This window comes from Kryptolebias marmoratus, linkage group LG19 (genome assembly GCF_001649575.2).
Source record: "Kryptolebias marmoratus isolate JLee-2015 linkage group LG19, ASM164957v2, whole genome shotgun sequence".
NCBI classification, from domain to species: Eukaryota; Metazoa; Chordata; class Actinopteri; order Cyprinodontiformes; family Rivulidae; genus Kryptolebias; species Kryptolebias marmoratus.
The window spans coordinates 12,350,399-12,363,950 of NC_051448.1; the positions used below are offsets into that span (position 1 = coordinate 12,350,399).

Sequence of the window (13,552 nt, forward strand, 5' to 3'; positions counted from 1 at the left end):
CCCCCCCCCCCTATTTTTTCCAGGTGTAAAACAAAAGGCAAAGGGCCACACTTTGAAATGCATGGCTATGAGCTGTGTTTGCAAAAAAGAAAAAAAAGAAACTCACAAATTTATACTGACACTAAATCTATTGTAATGTTTAGTTTGATGCAGTCCAGTCCTATTTGTTTGGCATCTTTGCCATTTATCTTTAACAAGCATTAAAAAAATATAATAATAACTAATCTTCCACCAAATACCGGCACGTCGATATCATGCCTGTTTATGTAAAAAGAGTTGGCAACAAATTACATTTTGACATCTTGAAGACTCTTTACTCTTTCTGACTTGAACTGAAAGGGGAGCTCTTGGTGCACGGCAGCGGTGCCCTGGAGGGCCTCCATCCTGCAGGTTTTAGATGTTTCTCTGTTCTTCAGCAGGTCTTTAAGTTCTGCAGAAGCCTGTTAATCACTCAGTCATTCAAACCAAGTCAGAGCAGAGAAACATCTAATCCATGCAGGATGGTGGCCCTCCAGGACCAGGATTGGGCCCCACTGGGGTAAGAAAATGGGCTTCAGCTGAAATATCTGTGTGAAAAACTTGTTTTTTAGTCAATACTTGCAGGTGTGCTGATCGTTTTAATCTAGCTTTAGGCTACCATCAAGTTTCATGTTAGCAGATATTTTGCCTCTTACTGTATTTGCATCCTACCTATAACCACCAAGTTTAACAGAGGTTTTCCCCCTTGTCTCTTCTCCAGTTCGGCCTTGATGTTGATCGCCTGCCGCGTCTTCCCAGAGGAGCGTCCCGGTGTGGCGCCGGCGGAGGCCTCATCCCCGTTGGATCCCTTGGACGGCGTCTCGGGACACTTCGAGGCAGACTCGGGGACGGCTGCGTTCTCGGGGCTGCCGCCTCGTCGGACGGAAGTGGCGGCGAGGCCGTTCTCGCCTGCGCTGAGGAGCAAATTTCACGTTTAGCTGCAGGCAGAAGACGAACCCGTGTCCGAAGATTTTAAAACTCCTCAAGACACACAGCGATTTCACTGAAAACACGATTCCCGTTAGCTTTGCGCTCCCGGGATTTTGCGCACATAAGCGCAGAGTGGACGGAGATACCTGGGAACTTCGAACCCCATCGTCTGCTTCTTCCCGGAAACGGTCATGCGGGCCACTTTGGGGACCACTTCAGAATCCAGCTTACTGTGAGACACGTCTCTGCTTTTAGCTAAGAGGAGCAATGAACACAAGAAAGAAACATCCATGATTCCCCATCATGTTCAACAAACAGCTTTCAAGATTATCTTCAAAAAAAAAAAAAAAAAGAACGTTTCAAGTCTGGGATTAGTGTGTTGAGATTATCTTGATGCCAATCTTTTTTTTTTGTTGTTGTTTTTTTATTTCCACTTGTAGGTCACAGTAAGTGGAGCAACCTCAGAGTTGCAATGTCTCAAAGCAGGAAATTTTTCTATTTCAAACACATAATCAAGACGTTTAATTCTTTCTCCTTTTCAAAGGAAAGCCAACTCGTTTATGCCTTATAGTGCAGCCTAATTAGTCAGAAATGCAATTCCTTCTCCTGGTGTTGAAACAAATACAGCTGATACAAAAAGCTGCCACGGTTGCACGCCGGTGTGGACGGCGTACCACTGAGAGTGAGAGTACACGGCAACCCTGAACCTCCCATCTATCTGATTGGAAGCCCGTAATTCTGTGGCAGTGAGACTTCTTGAGGTAAGCGCCTCGTCATCCCGAACCCGAAATGGCCACCGGTTCCAGTCATAATCAACGGGTTTCTGATTCATTCAGACTGGGCTGCACAGTCGAGCCTACTGCACACTTGCATGTGTCTGTTTGCATCTGACATCCTGGCGCGTGGAGGGTTAATTTCAGAAGTGGCCGTTGCCTCCCGTCTCCACGTAAATAGATCGGTGTGACGCAGCATTTCGCAGAATGAATCTTTTTGCAAAAGGAAAAAAAAAACAAAAAAGAAGGTGTCAACTCAGCAAGCACAAGGGTTGGATGTGAATGTGTGCTTTGTCACATATACGTTCATAACTGATGAAAGAAAAGAAAGAAAGAAAAAAAAAGACCAACTGAGGATTGGTTGACCGCTTTCAACTTCCAAAATGCAATTCGTGTCAGAGGGCTGACATCCTGAGTGATTCTGCTGCAGAGCTCGAGCTGTGGGACAGTTTGCGACTTCTTTTACTCTCAAAATGCATTTTCATTAAGATCGAGCTCTAGTTAAGGCGCACACACTAATACAGAAATGCAATAAAATAAAATACCCCGAGGGAAAATGAGAGGAAAGAGGTGTGATTCAGCAGCATATTAATGGACTTTCTCTAACCGAGAACTCTCTGAATGACTCGTCCTGCATGAGAGAAAAAGTCCCTTTCATTCTGAAACACTGATATAGACACCTCTCTGCACTCTGATGAGGCGTTTTTTTTTTTTTCTTTCCCTGCTTAAAGTACGGGCACTGCAGTTTTCCAGGTCGGCGCGTGGGAATAAAGGAGGGGTGCGTCGCAAACGCAAACTTGGACTTTCTTTTATTCCTTCTTCTATCAAAAAAGGGTCTAAAAAAATAAAAAAAAATACAACCACAAGCTAAGAGTAAAATGGTATTCAGACAAATAAACATATATATATATATATATATATATATATATATATATATATATATATATATATCCTAATCTGTGTCACCTGTCCCTCCAGTAAGTTGAAACATGAGAAACAAAAAAAAAAAACCTTACTCTGTGGGGAATTTTAGTCCTTCCTGCAGCTGGGGGCTTTTTTTTTTTTTTTTGGTCCCTGATTTAGAGGTTTCCAAACTGACACAATCCAGTTCAAAGTTAAGTTCAATTTTTTTTTTTAAATGGCTAAAAAGATGAGATTAAGGAGAGTTTAGGATCAGCTAAATACTAACGGCCACATGTTTGACAAACCGCAGATGAAGCTGTTATCTGATGTCAGACTACACCGCCCCCCGAGATCCTTAATCAGCCATCTTAACCAACTAATGTGTTGCTCTGTCAAAGCCCAGTAATGCTTTTGTAAACAATGAAACAGCAAACTTTTCTTTTCTTTTTTTTTTTTTTCTGGAGTTGGCCTCAGGGCAGCTTTCAACTGCGTGAAAACAACTTCGCCGGGCTGTTTGGAGCAGGATATCTTCCTCACACTGTTTGGACTGTGAGGTAGACTTCTTTTCTTGGCATCTTCCCATACAGGATTTCTCCAGAACAAGGGGACCCTTGCTTTTGAGTCGTTCGTGCGCTTTGGCCCCGAGGGCCCAACTTCCGAGCGCGAAAAACAAGGAGTCCGCCCAGGATCTGCAAACATTGCGCGTCCCTTTTCCCCTGCTTCAAACACACACACACACACCGGTGTGCTGACAGGAGAGAAATGAAACGAACACTAAGCCCTGCAGCCACGTAGGGGTGAAGTCAGTGCAGGCCCAAAGGAAAGCAGGACGGAGCTCTGCTCGGATCATAAAAAGTAGAAATTGACGTTATTTTCCGTCGGGTGTTTCGCTGCCGCTTTGTCTTTAAAAAGCCGCAGCCGAGTGACCTTAGCAGACACAAAGATGGCTGCAGCTCGACCTGTTTTACAGACTCTGAGCTCAAACTTGGACTCCTAGTAGCTGAGAGTCATCCCAAACACACACTCTGAGGGCTACAGCGTTGTTTAAACTTTGGCACCGACTGCCTGACTTTTAGCAAAATACCTCATGAAGAGCTGGACAGATCGGAGGATAAACTACAACTGGTATCCTCAAGTCAAAATTTATAGAGGCTGAGCTCAATTTTGAACCTAAAGAACTTCAAATAATAATTAGGAGTAACAAAACGGAGCTGCAAACTTTCCATTAGCATCTGTTTTCAGCGAGGTCAATGTGGTCAGTCGAGCTCTGTGAGAGACAAGAGTTACTTTATCTTATTTTACACAGTAAAGACAGGAAAGGTGGTTTGTCACTGGGCTGTGACTGCTGGTGGCTGCTTGGTAAACAGCATCAAGGAGGGAGTCGCCAAGATGTCTCGCACCATTCGAGGGGGTCCTCAGTGTCCACGCTTGGGGCCGCAGAGGCTCGCTGTCCTGTCACCAGGGTTTTGGACGTATTCGACAGATTTGCTCTTAAAACAGTCACACAGTCATCTCCAACCTGCCTCTAGAGCACGAGGGCTCTGCTCTGACGGAAAACAGGTCCGGCTCGAAAAACCAGGCGAATGATTCATAATAAAATGTTTAAACCAGTGGTCAAGATCTGCTAAATCAGAAACGCCAGGTGGGGTGCGGGTGGTAGAAAGTGAGCAGCTTTGCAAACCCGTGCACAAGAAAATAAACCAAGATCATTAAAAAACAAAAAAACAAAAAACGGGCTGTTCAAAACGCAACCAGTTGTTGGAACTAACCGTGAGCTAACCTTCGTTGTGGCCACGGCAGACGGTCGTCCCCAATGAATGGCACATTTTAATAATGCCAGGGTTGGACCCAAACGGGCAACACCGCCGCCATTTCTCAGCAGACTCCGGCATGAAAAGGCGGCGGGTGATATGCATTCCATCAAGGAATTCGTTCCTTAAATTTATGATTACCCACCGTTTTGGTCATCACAATAAAAACGGAAGAAAGAAAAAACCCAAAAACAAACCAAAGCCTGGTGTATTTTGAGGGGCCCCACCACTTGAGGCCGCTAAAGGGCATAAAAACAAGAATTATGTTCAACTCCTCACCTTAAGAGGGAAAGACCTGATCTGAGTCAACACTTGTAGACAGGACTCTGTGCTAGTATTTATACACGCAAGTTGTGTCAAATTAGTACAGCAGCTAAGTATTTCAGGTCAGAGTAAATGTGAAATGCATTTATTTTAGTCAAACTCTCTTTAAAGCGTCCTTTGTTGCAGAAATAAAAATAAAAATAAACACGCCGGCGACTCTGACTGGAAATGCAGCTTCATTCATATTGAAAATATTGAAAGCATGAATGAAAATGATTTCGAAGGAAACGAGAGTGGTAACTGAGGGACGGAGCTCTGAGCGGGACCCGGATGACCCTCTTTTTTTTTTTCGAGATGAGTCACAAGAGCACAGCAGTCTGAACATCCCCTACTCCCACCTACCCAGAAAATGAGCACCTAAAGTGTCACGGCCGGTGGTTTTTGAATTCCCAAATGAAACCTAAAATTTACACAGGTTGGGTTTCCATTGATGCCGTTCATAAAGGGCTCTGAGCGAAGTACAAGTCTTGGTTTTAGCTGTTTAAATCGGTTAATCCAGTCGTGGTTTGACTGCACATCTGGAGATGAGCGACGCGTCTGCCTAACGCGTCCCTATCCCGGCTTGTATGAGCTAAAACGGCCCAGGGTGGCAAGATTTTAAGGCTGGAAAGTGTCGGAAGACAGAAAATTTCAAATGGTCGTGCAGAAAAATAAATAAATAGATAAATTAGGGGGTGTGAGATTACTCAATGTGAAATATCAATCTTTCGGTTGATTTTTCGGTTTCTGAAAATTTCAAAAGCAGGAAAATTTCAGCCTAAAAATAAATAAAAAACAAAAAAAAAAGGGATCCTCTCTTCTTCTACCATCAGTCAGCTGAGGAGAGCAGCTGCTGGAGGTTTTGGAGGGATTGTTGTCCCATTCTGGTCTGATGGAGGATTCCAGCTGTTCTACAGTTCTGGGTCTTTGCTGGATTTTTCATATCATGATGCATGAAATGTCTTCAGTTGGTCAGAAGTCTGAACGGACTCGTAGACAGACACGTTGTAATGAAAGCATCATGGGGTTTAGCACCATCTTCCCTGGCCTCAGTCCATTTTAAAGGAGCTGTGGTCCAGGCGTTTCTGGACGGTGTTCACATCTGGCTTCTTCTTTGCACGATAGAGCTTTAACCTGCATTAGAGAGCTGTGCTTACAGTCGATGATGTGTGGACGTGTTCCTGAGTCCATGCACTGATGTCCAGAACAGAATCAGACCTTTGAGCTCAGATTCATGAAATCTGTTATGAGCTGCAGATGATGAGACATTCAAGGTTCTCAGTTTCCTGGAACATTGGTGAACCTCTGCCCACCTTTACTTCTGACAGAGTCAGCCTCTCTAAAACGCTCTTTTTATCCCCAGTCCTCCAGCCGTCTCTGATTTGTACCACTAACTTTTACAGCCGTTTGCTGCTCCTGTCCCAACTTTTTCTGAGACGTGTTGCCGCCATCAAATCCAAAATTACCTTATTTTTTTCTCTCCTAGAAATGTTTTTGTGAAATTTGCAATTCATTGCACTCATTTACATTTTATACAACAAACCCAACTTTTTTTTTTTTTTGAATCCTTGCACTGTATGGTTTAAATAAATCCCCAAGTCCACTCATTAACTTCTAATATAAGCAGAGACCGAGCCAAACCAGTGTGACAAAACGCGTGGGTGAAAGGAAGTCATGGTTTAGATGCTGCCTGAATCTGAACAGATTTTTAATAATAATCTTTTGAACATTTGCTACATAAAAAAAAAAGGAAGTGATTTTAGAAAACAGGGCAGCACTAAATCGCTTTTCGTCATGAATCCAGATAGAAGTGTTCGGAAAAGATTGAAAAAAAAGTCAGAAGGATCCAAAGAAAGGATCTGATTATTCAAACTTGAAATCTGAATCAAGTTGTATAAAAACGTGACTGAAACCGTTTGACGTTCTCCTTTCGTGTACCTGACGTTAATCATTAAAGCTTCATTGAAATAAAAAAACGAACAGCTGCTGTCGTGTCATATTTGGTCTAATTTTAATATTTTTCTGCACCGTTGTGTTCTCTTTTCAGGGCTTCTAAACTACTGATACTCATCTGTCTGTAATTATAAACTGGGATTGTATATTATGTAAAAAAAAAAGGCAAAACAGCTCAGCATATCTGAGGGCATAGTTGGATTTTTTTCTTGCCAATTACAAAAAAAAACGATGCAAAACCTTTAAGCTAATTAGTTTTGCATGAAGAGTCTTTTTTTGTTCAAAGGATAAATGTTAAAGTAGGAGCAAAGTAAAAAAGAACATGAACTATGAAGAGTTTGAAAATGTTTTGATAAATTTCACCGCACATCTAGATGCCTTCACAAATGTCCCCTGAATTTCTGACAATTTCCACACAAGTAAAAACCCATTTTATTTCCTTTTTTTGTTTTTTTTTCCTTCCACATCTGCGCCACAACAAAGCAGCGGCATCAATGGCGCACAGGTCTGAATGCAGCTGCTTTCTGCTTTCTTTGGGCCACTCGTTGTGAGTGAGATGGTATTTTCCAGTGCTGGCACCATTTTAAAACACGCGCGCACACAAAAAAAAGTGTTTGTGCAACAAGTACGCCTTGCAGAGATGCAGAGCCTGTAAAAGACAAAACGATTTGATCTGTCAAAGCCTTTGACAAAGCTGTGAAAGTCAAGAGACATGATCAGATTTTCCTACGTAGGTGGTGCGAGAGGTGAACGTGCGCACACACACACACACACACATAAAGCAAGCTGATCGGCTGCTGTGCAGTAGATGTGTGCTTGGGGTGACATTTTCTCCAAGTCTGCAGCTTCCTGTTGAAACCCACACACCCGACTCGCCTCGAGACAAAAAGGACAGAGACGCTGCTGGACACACCCCTCCACCTTCTTAATGACACATCGGCTCACTTTCTGATTGCCTAAAGAAGTAAAGAAAATTTTAAAAAATAACCAAAAATAACACATCTCCGCCCCCTCCCCAACTAAATTAGCCACCAAACGTTTGCCCCCTCGGAGCTGATTGCCAGCTTGACTCGACTTGTCATTTTCCCCACTATCTGCTCTTTATCATTTCCTCCAGACTCACCGGTTTGTTTAACACCTCGAGGGGGGGGGGGCGATTTCTGCATCTGTGGAAGGTTTACGCACACCTAACTAACCCCCCTCGCCCCCGGCCTCTTTCATCTACGCTCACACTTAAGAGGACTGAACGATCTGATAATAGCAGATAATATCTTGTCTTACTGATTTTTGTTGTCAAGACAACAAACTCAAAGTCGTCATTAATCTACACGTCATCTAAAGAGTCCTGAAGTTCTCTGTGTCTCTTCTTTAAAATGAATCATCCATTTCAAACTTACTAGATGTCTTAAAAACACAATCTTTCAGAAAATGTTTACACTTCTGCAAACAAATAACATCTGATTTGCATAATCGCTTCCAAAGTATGAGGTCGAGTCATCTGCAGAGGGGTTTCTGTGGAAAGGTTTCAAAGATTAGAGTCGTTTGAAGACGGCAGAAATCCACTTTAGTCTCGGGGCCACTCCGACTAGCCGTTAGCTCGTCAATCCGGCCCGAGTTAAACTCTTTTTCTTCGAACTGAAGCCGCCGGCAACACGCGAGACATGAGCCGTTCCACGGAACGCCACTTCAGACGACCTGAACTCGAGGAAACGTGTCCATCGCCCAGGCAAACGATGAGCAATTTGCTTATTTACTTCCAACTAACTTAACTCAGATTTAGAAAAATAAATTATTTAATTAAATTAAATGGAGAATGTACATTGTTTTTTTTTTAATTGTCTGCATAGAACCAATTTATTAGCTTTAAAACCCTTTTTTTCCCTCTTTTTAACCCACAGAAACATAAAAACTTTAACACACGTCGAGACGCAGAGTTTCAGAGTACGTAAATTCTGTAAACTTTATTTCAAAAAAATGGACAAATTCATCTCAGGCACCGAATGAGGACGCCTCTCTTCGCTTCAATAACCTCGGCTAATTCTGTAAACTTCATATTTCTGGTGCTCACATCCTAATATTTATCACGAAATACTGAAAAGCACCCGATTTTCTGTATGAGTGTGTGTGTGTGTGTGTGTGTGGATGCAGGTGTGTGTCTTGTTCACTCATGGGAAAGTCTCCAGGTGTCTTCCGAACCAAAAAAAAAGTCAACCTCATGATGCAGAGCTCAAGCAGCAGTAAACCAGTACAATGGTTAACTGATCCATATTCCAATAGCTGCAGAGCACCTGCACACAAAGCCACCTCTTCTTTCCTCTATTCAAGAGTTCGTGCAGCTCAGACACACACACGAAAAAAAAGGTGTAATACTTAAATTTCTTAGCTTTCTTTAGCTTGCGTCTAACTGCTTTGCAAGCCTACCCCCCCCCAAAAAAGACAATTTTAAAAAGCCTTCTGGCGTCAAATCATACAAAAATAGGATTTACATTTTAAAAAAACTCCCGAGTGGAAAAACAAGAGCGAGGGAGCAAACGCAAGCAGGGCGCTTTCTAAAAGTTGTTAAATTACAATTAAAGCTGCCAAAATGTTGTTGTTTTTTTAATTCGAATGTGGCTTTTGTATTCTAGGTGTAACGTGAACGAACGCTGAACTCCATAAAAAAAAAACTATACATCTGTGGAGGTTTGTCTTGGTCCTGAAAGTTGCTTTAGTCCAGCTGAAATGTTTCCAGGATGCAGTTAAAAGGCTCACGTTGAATCTATTCAGTGCAGAATGTTTGACTTCCTTTTTTTTTTTTTTTCTTGTTGTTCAGTTGCAAAACCAGCTGAGGTTTTAATTTTTTTTAAAAAAAAGCAATTTAGTGCCGACCTTAAGACAGCGAACTGACTTATTTCCTCAGATCTACCTTGTGAAAGCTTTCTTCTGATTGGTGCGGACAATGTCGTCGGGCGAGGGCGAGTCGAAGCGGAAAGGTACGATTGGGAGATCGTGCTCTTTGGATTTGTCCTCCAGTTTGCTGTGGAAAGTCTGGTGACCGCTTTGTGTCTGTGGGGCTTTTATTTTCCCCTTCATCGTGTCGTTCCTCCTCCTCCTCTGCCGCCTGTGGCTCTGAAATGACAAGGTGATCGCGAAGACCGAAGGTTTCGCCAAAACCTGCAGGCCCCGCCGCCCCAGGGCCGGAGGGCTCGGGGACGACGACGGCGAGGGGAGGTCGCTGCCCGCCTGGGCCATGAGGGCGCTCAGATCGATAGCGCGGCCCGGCTTAGACCGCCCGGAGGTTTGCCGGAATGGCTTGCGGTCGAGCTCGCACTCGGTCCCGCCCCGTGTAGTGCTCTCTGCCGACGCGCCAGCCCCTTCTGGTTTTGCTGGTGGCAGAAGAGAGATGAGGGCGCGTCGTGACCCATTTGAGGTGGTTGAGGTTTCGCCTTTATGTTCAGATCTGAAAAGCGATAAAGAGAGCAGCTCGGAGGGGCCAGGTGCTTGCTTCAGCTCGCTCGCATGTGATTCGGTGCCGGCGGGTCGATGGGGGGTGAAGGAGCTGCTGGTCCGATGCTGCAGGGCCAGCTCTGACAAGGACACGGTCCCACCGAGAAAAGAAGGAGTCACCGTGCTCGCGGGCTTCGCGTTGCTTTGAGGGTGAACGCCTCTGAGTTGATGCTGCGAAGCGAGCTCAGACAGCGAAAGTGTCGGTGGTGCTGCAGCACTTTTAACAGAAGGAATCCCACTGGCAGCGGGAAGCAGGGAGTCACTCATAGCTGGGCTGTGGTTCGAGTGCTCCTGGATTAAATCGGCCAATGAAGGACCTCCTTTAGGATCGGCCACTGAGAGCTGGCTGCTATGCAGGACGGAGCTGAGGCTTCCAAACCCAGGGGGAGGAGCTAAAGAGGCGTTTGCAATGTTGGGACTGTTCAGGGACAGATCAGTCAGAGAGGCGGAAAGGATGGAGGGAGCTGATGCGTCGGCCAGTGGAGAGATTTTCAACGATGCCAGTGTTCCAAGAGAAAGGCTGCTCTGATTGGACAACGCTGACAACGATGATATCGAGCCTACGGGGAACGCGCTCAATGGAGAAACATCCGAACTCCTCCCGGAGTCGGCTGCTCCTGTTTCACCCCGCCGCCCGTGCTCCGACATGAGCTGAGCCAAACTGGCGCCACCGCTAAAGCCTTGGCGGGACTTTTCTTGGCTTTGCTCCGCACGGCCGCTATTCGCACAGTGAGATAAGAGGTCGCGCAGGTTCAGCACACTCGGCCGTGTGTGTTCACGTGAGGCGTTAGTGTCTGTGTGAGAGGCTGTCAAGCAGGCTCCTTACCTTACGAAAGCCAAGTGGAGTTGTCGAAGAGGCAGGGACAAGACGATCACAGAGCAGAAGTGATGAATCATAACATATTCGAGACAAAAGAAAAACAGGAAAAAGGCACTTTGTTAAACATACGCATTACTTAAATGTGTCATCGTGTGAATTAAGGCTTCTTGTTGGTAAGAATGTGACGATGCAGATCTGATTATTATCTGATATGATGCACTTCCAAGAATCTTGAGAACAGAAATTCTTCATTACTAATTATTAGACAAGTAAATGCATTACAGAAATCTTATCAATGTGAAAGCAAGTGATGCAAACAGAGAGAGAGTTAGTGGTTACACACAGAAGTATCAGCGGCATTTTATTTGTTTAAAGCTGATCTGTGGCTAAACTAAAATCAGTAAAAGCACCAGTTATGTATAAACCTGTGACAACAGCCGATCGATCAGGAGTGGTCGTATTCTGATCCGCTCCGTCCGGGCGTACCTTTCTCAGCCGCGGCCTCCTGTTTGGCTCTTTGTGGAAGAGGCGACGTGTCCTGGCCAACTCGGCAAGCTGAAGGCAGCTCTTCATTTGCGCTTCTGCTCACCGTGGCCGTTCTGGTGTCCTCGGACAGTACCGCGTCCAGTGCCCTCTGCGGGTCAAAGCCGTGTTTAACGGCCGCCTGGGTCAGGACAGAGTCCGGCACTGCGTCCCCCAGCACAGTCCGCATGTGGTCCAGGCACGAGTACAGCTTTGCTACGGAGAGAAATGTGCAGGTTGGACGCACAATCTTTACAGATTACACAGGATGTAATGATTCAGAAAACATGAAATTCTGGACCCTTGAATACTTAAAATACCTTGATCAAGAGGGTCAAAGTTGTGGTCGACGGTAGGGGACATGGGAATATCCTCAACTTCATATTCTTCCTCCTCTAAAGGCTCCTCTTTCGGTGCTTGTCTCTCTCGACGTGAGTAGATGAACTGATTGGCTGTGTAAATAAAAATAAATGCATTAACTTATTGCACAACTTAAATACAGTACAGCAGTACACACCAATCACTCAAAACCTTGATAACCAGTGGCATTATTTACATTTGAGCTGCTAAAACAGCACAAGCCTTCTCCCATCAGGCTGATTGGTGCATTATACACCTAATGTGGGTGGTAGCTTCACCACAGAGAAATCTAGAAATTTAAATTGACAAAGCTACGTTTTGGAATTTCGTCCCTGCGTTCCGAGACGAGAGTGAAAGGCCAAAATGTCATCCACAATTTTTTTTCCTGCCAACTTGCGCAAAACATATAGATAAATGGCTACTGAGATCCCTGATAACCAACCTGTTGCTGGTGATATACAGTAGTCGTCGTCCACAGACTGCCCGTACATGTCGTCATCTTCAAAATCTAGAGGGAAAAAATAAAAAGAATAAACAAGGTTAAAATGTGTGTCTTTCATCCTTTGCTCCATAACCCACTTGTTTACAAAACTGCATTAGTTTGTCCTTTGTAGCAGCTGTCACTTTGATTTGTCAGCAATTTTAGAAATCCACAACAAACTGTAGCCTTAAAGCCAGGCTCATTCATTTAACAACTGTAACAGCTCACAACCTGGTCTGAGTCTTAATAATTCCGCAGATTCAGAGGATAGTCATGTAATCTGTATAATAACACATTTAGACAGGCTTAAACACAGGCTTGTTAGCTTCCCCTAGCAACAATAACATAAGTTGTTACCATTCGTTTTAGGGTTTGTCATTAAAACCAGCATTGTTCTTTCTACCTAAGTACATACACTGGGGTGGGGGGTTAATCTGGGTTTCGCCTGGTGCTAAGTGACACGACAGCAAAATGTTATTTTGGCTGCTAAACAAACTAGCGTTAGCCGCTAACGTTAGCTTAGCGGCTAAAGAGTTCAGCGGCGCGGCGCCGAAGCAGGGAATAAAAAAGGCTGCCCGGGCGAAGTCGTCTACCTTCGTCGTAGTTGTAACCTCGGACGTTTCTGTGGCGAGACATGTCTGCCTGTTTGTCCTCCTCTGTCCCTGGTCCCCCACCCCCCTGGTGTGATTGTTGTTCAGCTCACAGACATGTGCATCGCCCCGGCGGCTGCCACATTCAGGTCGCAGCTTATTGTGTGCAGCAGCTTCCAGCAGCGAGCGTGGACGTCGGGTTTTAATTTGGCTGCTCCGAAAACATAGAGAAATTAAATTTAAAACTGTATTTCTGTATCTCTCTATTAGCTTAACTCTTGCAAGCTACAAAACAATGTTTAAAAAAAAAAAAGTTAAACTTAAAGGTTTTCCGCTGACGTCACGTCCGGTTGCGGCTCCGCTTGGAGGTTGTTCGCCTGCAGTTATGAATAAACTAAAATACGACTGACACGACAGAAATTGCATTTTCAGTGTAAATGTCGAGAGCTGGTCTGGATGACTTTGCTGATGAAGCTAAAATAGAGTTGTTTAAGCTAAAAGAAGCAAAAGACTAGCTAAAAGCTAAAACGAGAGTAACACTAACAAAAAGATGCACAACAGTAGCTAAAACCTAAAATAAGCAGACCCCTATCTGAAAGCTA

At 44.4% G+C, this 13,552-nt stretch overlaps 1 protein-coding gene across 5 annotated transcripts in view; it reads right to left on the reverse strand.

Annotated features, from left to right (window-relative positions):
* The window catches only part of hbs1l (HBS1-like translational GTPase), a 24,277-nt gene extending 10,986 nt beyond the window's left edge, over nt 1–13,291 (reverse strand). The window contains exons 1-6 of one of the 5 annotated variants that reach the window (XM_037981535.1): nt 12,954–13,266; nt 12,322–12,387; nt 11,840–11,971; nt 11,484–11,735; nt 1,095–1,203; nt 691–932 (exon numbers count right to left, since the gene is read on the reverse strand). In XM_037981535.1, the coding sequence (XP_037837463.1) occupies nt 691–932; nt 1,095–1,203; nt 11,484–11,735; nt 11,840–11,971; nt 12,322–12,387; nt 12,954–12,996 (844 nt within the window). In that variant the 5' untranslated portion in view covers nt 12,997–13,266. Of the gene's footprint in view, nt 1–690; nt 933–1,094; nt 1,204–9,596; nt 10,999–11,483; nt 11,736–11,839; nt 11,972–12,321; nt 12,388–12,953 lie in introns of those variants that run through there. The other 4 variants (XM_017427302.3, XM_017427304.3, XM_017427305.3 and 1 more) reach the window with 4 other exon arrangements.
* Nucleotides 13,292–13,552: the final 261 nt, after the last annotated feature.